Raw genomic sequence first — 9,170 nt, forward strand, 5'->3', positions numbered from 1 at the left:
GGACCCCTGCCAGGCCCCATCCCCTCCCTGTTCTCCCAGCCCCTCCCAGCTCCCCACATGGCGTGGGGCAGTGGGGATCACCCACCCACTGGCAGGAATGGTGAGTCCAGGGGGTTTTCTCTTTTTTTTTTTTCTTAAAGGGCTGGAGCTGCGGCAGGCATGGCAGCCATGGGGTGTGAAGGGGCCTGTGCAGAGCCCCCCATGCAGTGTGGGGCAGTGAGGATCGCCCCCCTCCACACCTGCTAAGTTGGGTCTTTTCTTTTTAATTTTTTTTTTTTTAATGCCAGGAGCTGGGGTGGGCAGGGCAGCCATTGCTGGGCTGGGAGAGCAGGCAGGGGATAGGCCTGGCTGACTCGGAGATTTGGCAGCAGCCAAATCTCCAAATCAGATTCAGCCAAATCGAATCAGGACCATAATTTGAATCACTGAATCAAATCACTGTCCCCCGAATCAGCCAAATCCGAAGCAAATACTAGCCGCTTCAGACAGGCCTACTGAACTGGTCTGGATCTGAACACAAAGCCCTTGTGGAGGAATTTCCATAACCCATTTTGGATTTCATAAGCCTAGCTCCTTGGCTGTTCCTCACCCAATCATAACCCTTGCTTATCTTGCTGGGATCCTATGACCCCAGCTGACTTCCTGCCCTTTGGGCAGGGGGCTGGACTAGATGATCTCCTGAGGTCCCTTCCAGCCCTGATGTCTATGAAATCTATGAAACCCACACCTCAGCTCTTCAGAAGAAATGAGAAGGCTCAAAGCAGAATGAATTCCCTTCTGTTCCCTTTCATTGAAGACCAGTTAGACTTGCAGAGATGACTAGTCCATGCAGTTTGCTGTAGGGAGACTTTACACCTACCTGGTGGAAGGAGAGACCCTGCACCACTACCCCTTTCTCTGGGTCCTCCCGGATTGCCAGAGGTCCCTTTGGTTCCAGTAGGTCATGAATCTGCTCATTGTACACCTAGAACAAGGGACCAAAGGTAAGAATTTTAAAGAGCATCTTTGATAGCTGGGTTCAGGGAACCAGGGGCAGGTCTTTGAGTGGAGTGAAAGAGTTGGGCTTAGACCAGTGAGGTATGTACCCCCATGTACTGATTTCCTGAAAAGATATTTTTACCTAAATTCTGCCATGGAGAAAATCATGATACAGCACCCTATCCTCATGTACTTGGTCCTAAGGAGGGCATTCCATCATTACAAAAATTTTATCTTCAATTCACTACTATCATTCCCTTGAAGAGCCCATTACCCAGGAATCTTAGAAAGTTGTGCAAACACTAAGCCTTAAAATGTGTGCAACTTATCATCCCTATGAGGAAGAAGAGACTTATAAGAAATTAAGCAATTCATACAAGTTCACACCTCCAGTCAGTTGCAGAATGAGGAACACCACACTGATTTTGTTACCAGTTGCCTGCTGGTTCTGTAGATCTTGGGAGAATTTGTCCCAAGGGTTTATAGCAGCAGTTCCCAAACTGTGGTACATGTACCACCAGTGGTATGCAGACAACCTGTCAGTGGTACATGTTGACAGATTTACTATAATTACTTTATATGACAAAAATTTGCTGGTGGTACTTAAAGGTTGTATTGTTTTAAATTGGTGGTGTGTAATCTGTCAGAGTTTGAGAACCGCTGATTTAGAGAAAATTGCTGCTGTTGCTATACAGGAGTACAAAGGCACTGAGGTGGCAAGAGCAAACATTTCCCTCCCTAATGCACAAGGACAGGTATAGGAGGGCTTCTGGGGTCTGAGGAGCAGTGTATAGAAGTCAAAAAGCAAGTGGAGAAGGAGACACACTTCTTCCCCTCCAAGGGAAAAGCAGTATTTCAATACCAAATGAGTTGATCAATAATACAGCATTAAGAAATCCCAATGTCATGCCTGCATTGTATACCTTTTGTGGGGACAGAGCCCCATGTCCCCAAGTATTGCAATCCCTCAGCCTGTAAGATGGTAGCAGATGGCAATGTCAGAATACTGTACCTCCTGATAGGAAATGAGCACCTCACAGTATTTTTCATCCTTCCTGGCTTCAATCCTCTTATACAGCTCCACCATGGTGAGGTACATAATACCGGGGCTCTTCTCAGATCCCAACATAGTGTAGGTTTTCCCTGCCCCTGTTGCACCATAGGCAAACACTGGAAAGGGAAACATAGGATATACCTGAAATTCAGCCTTTGCTTTTAAGGCCGTTAAGAACCATTACAATTTAGTCTGACATTGTGCATGCAGGCCAGAGAATTTCACCCATTAACGCCTGCACCAAGATAGTACTTGAGCCAGGGCCTTTTATTTTTATATGTAAAAAAATCCAATCTTGATTTAAACTGGAAGTGACAGAGAGCCAGTTGAAGCCTTAGAGAAAGTATATCAGTGATTAGTTGCCCTCACAGCTAAAAATGTGCACCTGTTCTCCAATTTTATCTAGTATTAGCTTTCAATCATTTGGTATCATTCAGGCTTTGTCTGCTAGATCAAAAAGCCTTCTGCTCTCAGGTCTTCCCATGTGGACACTTGTGATCATGCTCAAGCTGTTGTGTTAACCTTCTCTTTAAAAAGTGAAGTAGACAGAGTTTCCCCAAGTCTGTCACTAGGCTGCAACTTTCCAGATCTCAAGCCATTCTTTGAACCCTTTCCAATTTTTCAATATCTTCTTTGAAGCACTGACACCAGAAAGGGCATGGTATTAGACTGAATTTGCTATTTCTCCCCATTAGCAACACTTTGTACTTTGATACCATCTCAAAACTTTACGCACAAAGCCTCACACTATCCTTTGCAAGATGGATAAACTGACAAAGCCCAGTATGTGCCAGAGGAAAAACTCAGTCATAGTTTCATAGTCCTTTTAGACTTCCTCAGAGCTCAAAAAAGGACTTGGTGGACATGTTAACACGTTCATTAATGAACCGTAATTACAGCGCTTTAAGTTTATCACCTGTAATAACAGGTGCTAAACTTAATGCACTGTAATCGGTGCTACTGCACAGTAGTGCTGGTGCACTTTTTTTACGTGACGCTAACGTGCACTAGACTAATTCTACTGCACATTCGTGAATTAGCATGGCTTTCGCTGTGATGTGCTAACACACAGTAGAATTAGTCTAGCGCACTTCTAGAATCTTGTGTAGACGCGCCGAGTGTTTACTAAGTCCTTGACAGCCTTGAGTAGAGTAGAACAATAACTTTCTGTGTCTAATTTTGACACTCCTGCTAAGAACTCCTAGAAAGATGCTTGCCTTTCTGCAGCAGCATCTAACTCTTGAATCGTTTGGTTTGTGGTCCCCAAATCCTTTGCCATCATACTGCTGTCTAACCAGATGTTCCCCAGCTTGTATTTGTGTATTTGATTTCTCCTTCCTAAGCATAGTACTTTGCACTTCTCTTTAGTAAATTTCATATTACTGATTTCAGGTCATTTACTCTAATTTGTCAAATCATGAATTTGGGTCCAAAGTGCTTGCAACCCTTCTCATCTGATGTCATCTGCAAGTATTATAAGTAGGGGTGCAATGATAGAGATTTTTTTGGCCAATACCAATAGCTGATTTTTAAGGGGGCATATCGGCCGATAACCATCCAATTTCTGATACAGCATGGAGAGCTGCATGCAGCTGGTAAGTGTTTTGTGGTGCAAAGGGAGGGGGGAGTCATGGGGCATTTGGGGGCAGATTAAGGCCCCTGCAGTAAGGGAGGGAGTGGGGCTGGGGCAGGTTCTGCCCAGCTGGGGCAGAGCAGGGCATGGGACAGAGCCACAGCTTGTCTGGGGGGGTGCAGGAGCAGCTCCTACTGCTGCACAAACCCCGGGAAGGCATGGGGGGGCAAGTGGGGGCCCTCATAATGGGGAGGGTCCTGGATCTGCATGGGGTGGGGTAGCTGCTGTGCTGGGCTGGGCTGGGCCAGGCTGCGCTCAGGGTGGGTGGCAGCAGCGCTGGGAGGGGAGCTACATGGCGGGGCTGCAGCCACCCCAAAATTCACTGTAGCCCCAATCCCTCCTTCTACCACCCGCCCTAAACACAGCCTAGACCAATGCCCGCCCTGCCAGAAAGAGCCTGGCACAGCAGCAGTCCTGGCCCACAGCCTGCCCTGCCCTGCCCCACGCAGATCCAGAGACACACGACCCTCCGTGCCCTCCAGGGGTGCACAGCTGGGACACAGCTGCGGGAGCTGTGCCCACCCCTCCTCCCAGCCACTTGCAGCTCTGTCTCATGTCCTGACCTGCCCTGGCTGGGCAGTGCTTGGCCCAGCCCCACTCCCTCCCTTCCGTGGGGGCCTTGATCTGTCCCACCATGCCCCTTCCCTCCCCACTCCCTGTCCTCCACAGACTTACTAGCTGCAGGCAGCTCTCCAAGCTGCCAGCTCACCACCTACATGCTGTGCTGCAGCTGTGCACATGCATGGGCCGTTTATCAGCCACATTAGGCTGATTTCCAATACAGCCAATTTTCTGTATATCAGTGCTGAAGGGATATGAACCGATGTATCAATGCACCTCTAATTATCAGGATACACTGTATTCCAGAGCTGTCCAACTGGTGGCCACACCAAGGGTTGAATCGCAGACCCCGGACTGCTGCCAGGCTGCTTTCCTTGCTGCTCTGCTTTTGCTGTCTGACACTGGTTGGCGGTGGGCAGGGCAATGCAGCAGCTGTGGGGAACTGAGGGTGTGCCTGGGGCTCCATGATGCGGTAGTGTGTTGGGGGTGGGGAAGAGGTGCATGTGCTTAGTGCAGCAGTTGGGCGTGGGGGGGCCATGGGTGTGTATGTTGGCGGGGAGAAATGCAGGCATGCAGCCTCCATGCAGCATGTGTCTCGGAGACCCACAGCTTGCCCTGGGGTGTGGCCCTTGTTGGTACCACCTCTGGGGCCTTTGGCCCCCAGTCACTTAGAAGATGGACAGCCCTGCTCTACATCATCAGGATCCTCCTAATTTCTAAACTGCTAGAGCTACGTTTTTGTACTGGACCACAGAAATTCCAGGAGCAGAATGGAAGAGGCAGGGAGAGGCAGGGAGGAGAGAAGCACCTGACAGGCTACGTTAGTAATTTTTGCAAGTCTTACACTCTGCTTATTGGCAAAACAGCATACTGTGTTCTACAGGAACATAAAACTAGCTAGGCCTGATCCTCTTTTGAGCCAATCTCATCCAGGATCCTGCCTAAAGCATCAAATAGATCATTTAAGCTTAATCATGCAGACTAAATGGTGGGGGATGGGTTTCTGCTGGGTGGAGTCAGATGAATTAAAAAAAAAACATGCTGAAAAGACCCATCTTCAAAAGGCAGCAGTTCCCTGCAGGTAAGTGTTGGATGTAACAGAAAAATTCCTTTTACCTCTGCAAGCAGTCAGCTCGTGCTCTGAACAATGACAAACTGAATATTTAACTCTGCAATACATTCTGGTAAGTCTGTACCATGGAACACTACTGCAAGGCTCCTTACCAGAGCAGTTGTACCCGTTCAGCACTCCATCAAGGATCTCCTTCGTTGTGTGCTGGAACACCTCCTCCTGCGTAGCATGCTCGCTAAACACTCGATCAAACATGAACTTGAGGTCCTTGCCTTTCCGTTTGGGGGCATCGTGTCCCCGGAATCCCATGAAGACCCCTGGGAGGCAGGGCTCCTCGGGGTCAAACACTAGTATTCTGTCATCAACCACCCGCACTGTGCTGTGCTGGTTCCCTTCCTGCTCCCGTTGGTTCTGTGGCCGTACCCGCACCACCACTGTCACGCTGCCCTCTTCAGGGGGCGGGACTGATGCCATGATTACAGCCCCTCAGGTACAGTTAGCACTGTGTCCAAAGAAAGAATGAAAGACAGTCAAGAACAAGGCACTTAACTCCCATGACTAAGTAATCACCAGTTTCACAGACTTAACAACCCAAATTTACTACATTTTCCTTCAAGAGGGACTAGCAAGATAAAGGATGGATTAAGCGATCATGCAGTGAAAGGCCTTTATTTTCTTGGGGCATACTCCTACTTAAAATTACTGGACTGCTGTTTGTCTCTACATGGTCTTAATTAAAGCCCACTTGCGTCTTACACGTGCTCTAAATACCAAGCACTGGAATCTGAAGTCCTCTGTTAATCTATGGAAGCAGAGCCTGCATCCCCTGTTAGTAAGGCAGGCTCAGGCACCCCTGGAGGAAAGGCATTCAGATCACAGCCTTTCTGCTGTGCCTATTAATATAAGAAAGTCAGTGCCACTCACAGCAGTGGTATTTTTTATTGCAGCGGTTCTCAACAGGGTTGCCATGATTGCCTTCTGAAGGTGCTGTGGGGTGCAAGGAGATAAGCACTCACTCTTCCTTGACTGGCCCCTAAGCAAGGAGGTAAGCACAGACTCATCTCTGCCTGGCTCCAGTGCAAGGAAGTAAGTTTTCACTTGTCCATGCCTGCCTCTGTGAGAGGAGATATGTGCTCACTCCTCTACCCTATTTCTTCCCCCTGTTCAAGGAGCTAAACAGTCTCCTGTGCTTGACTCCAGTGCAAGACAGTAAGTTCATGATGATCCCTGCCTCCTCTTGCTCTGCAAGGAACTAAATGCTCACTCCTCTCCCCCTCAGGAGTCAAGTGTTGCAAAAAAATTATTTCCTGAATTGGGGTGCTGCTCAGTTCATAAGCATTATAGAGGGATGCCAGGAGTCTACAAATCTGAGAAGCACTGATTTATTGGGCCACTCATCCATCAGAAATTAAACTGAGATCTCATCAGCTCAGGGCACAAAACATGAAAAACACTTGCTGGTCACTGCCAACATGAGCTGAGAGTTAAGGCTACACAGCCTCTTGCATGTAACAGTATATCGGAAGGGATCTTTCACAACACTTTCCCATACCTGACTGGGACATCAGGTGCAGAAAAACAAAAAAGTCTGTGGCAGAACTCTCCTGGACACTGCATCACTGACTTCAGGATTGCTATTCTCAGGCAAGAAACAAACTAACAACCAGTTTGCACAGGAAATGGTGAAACAAGAAATCATTCATGAACTAGATCAGGTTAAGTATGGTTTAAACAGGGACTGTGAAAACCCATCTCATTACTTGGATTTGCTTTTGTGACCCCTCACTTTGTTCCTATGAATTTACTGCTCCTTTGCTTTTCTCTCCTAGCACCCCTGCCCTCCCCTTCTTTCCTCCCACTTTATCTTGCATATTGATTTCTCTCTCCATCTTATAAACTGCGGTTCTCAACCCCAGGTCGCGACCCAAAGGAGGGTTGCGAAGGTAATGCCAGCAGCACCACTGCACAGAAAAGATGAGCCACACTGTGTGCTGGGAGCTCCCCTGCCCCCAGGCTGCTGCCACACTGCTCCCAGCAGCGGGACGCGGAAAAAAAAGATTGGGAACCAGTGTTGTAAACTGTTCTCAGCAAGTCCTTTCACAGCATCTAATAAAGTGAACTTGCATTCATGAAAGCTTGTGGGCTCCCTCTTTATATATTAACTCTCTCTCTCTCTCTATATATATACACCCCCCCAACTAAAGAGATGTGTGTGAAATATATATATAAAATGTATTATAATTATTAATATACACACACCTTATTTAGTCTCTCTCTATATATAAAATGTATATACATGTATATGTATATAAATAAAATTTCACACACATCTGATATTCTTAAATTTTTATACACACACACACGTGTGCATATACATAAAATTACACAGCTTAGTCTATGATGCATGTTTACTCTATGCACATACATATAGATGCATACACACCCACACATGCATGCATGCACACACATACATATACATACACATACATATATGCAAAAAAGTGCACATGTATTTGTGTGTGGGTGTGTGTATGTATATATATATATACACATACACCCACACCCACACCCACAGGCACACTGTGCCCTGTTTTCTAAACTTCCGCTCATTTCCAGACTTGTTTACTTTAGCTTTTTTTTCTGCCTTGGAGGACTCATATCATCAGCAGATTCTCCTTACGCCTGAAGAAGGGTGTTTGTGCCCAAAAGCTTGCAACAAACTTTCCCCCCCAACTATTTAGTTGGTCTAATAAAAGATATCACAGCTACCCAAAGAACCTTGCTTGCACATATACATACACATACATGCACCCTCTTATTTAGTCTATAAAAGGTGCAGACATACCCTATATAGACTAAGGCAGGGTGTGTGGATGTGTGTGTTGTGCATGCACATGTGTATATAGGGTAGATAGTCACCTTTATTGACTAATTACATGAGGGGGTGTTTCTCTCTACATATGTGCATGTATACAAATATGCGCACACGTGTAAGTGTGTGTATAACACGGAGTTGTGAGTTGCTCAGCCCACAGGCAGGGCACAGACGCACTGAACAGACCACCTGGATAGAAAAGATGTGTGTGGGGACATGCATATACCCTCCACCCCCGCTCCGGTGGCCTGTGCTTCCCGCGAGGCCGTGCCCTGCCGGCGGGCGGAGCGTCTCACGACTCCACGTCTGGGGCGGGCCGAGCCGAGCCGAGCCAGGCACGGTCTCGCCGGAAACAGGCCAGTCCGGCCAGCCGCTCTCAGCCCCCACGGAGCGCGGGGCCCCGGCACAGTAAAGCGGGCTGCGCTTCCCCCGCCCCCACGGGGCTCCACGGCCCCCCCTCAGCCGCGGGAGCCACTAACGGCCGCACGCTCGGCTCCTACCTGAGCGCAGGGCTCCCTCTTTCCGAGCCTCGTTCAAATCCACCGGCGGCTCTTCCCATTGGTTCGCCTGCCCCCTTCCCTGATTGGCCGAGCTCTAAGCCGGGCTGGCTCTGTCTCCCAATCCATAGGGAGGCAGGGTGCGCATGCGCCGTGGGGCATGCTGGGAGTTGTAGTTCTTTGAACGGCAAGGTGGCCGTTTTCCGGGGCTGGCGCGTGATGTCGCGCGAGGCCGGGCGCGGGGTTCTTTTTGCAGCTTCCCCACACCCCCTGCTCTCGCTTTCGGCCTCAGTTTTACCATCTGTCAAATGGGAACAAAGCCCTTAGGTTCACAGGGCACTATCAGGGCACGAGGTGCAAAGTTTTTGGAGACAGTCTGAGAAGGTGCTACACATGTGCCCAAAGGGTGGGCATGAGGATTGGGGTGCACTTAGCGTAGGGGGCCCCTCCAGGCTTTCCCAGGACACAAGTCTGGCAGGGGGATGCTTTGCCCCTAGTTT

General features: G+C 48.6%; 1 protein-coding gene across 2 annotated transcripts in view; it reads right to left on the reverse strand.

Annotated features, from left to right (window-relative positions):
• Window positions 1-8,745, reverse strand: part of KIF18B (kinesin family member 18B) — a 27,803-nt gene extending 19,058 nt beyond the window's left edge. For both annotated transcript variants that reach the window (XM_019554593.1, XM_019554592.1), the window contains exons 1-4: window positions 8,674-8,745; window positions 5,451-5,800; window positions 1,991-2,148; window positions 860-964 (exon numbers count right to left, since the gene is read on the reverse strand). In XM_019554593.1, the coding sequence (XP_019410138.1) occupies window positions 860-964; window positions 1,991-2,148; window positions 5,451-5,772 (585 nt within the window). In that variant the 5' untranslated portion in view covers window positions 5,773-5,800; window positions 8,674-8,745. The remainder of the gene's footprint in view (window positions 1-859; window positions 965-1,990; window positions 2,149-5,450; window positions 5,801-8,673) is intronic.
• Window positions 8,746-9,170: the final 425 nt, after the last annotated feature.

The sequence above is a fragment of the Crocodylus porosus genome, unplaced genomic scaffold (genome assembly GCF_001723895.1).
Source record: "Crocodylus porosus isolate Cpor-Errol unplaced genomic scaffold, CroPor_comp1, whole genome shotgun sequence".
NCBI classification, from domain to species: Eukaryota; Metazoa; Chordata; order Crocodylia; family Crocodylidae; genus Crocodylus; species Crocodylus porosus.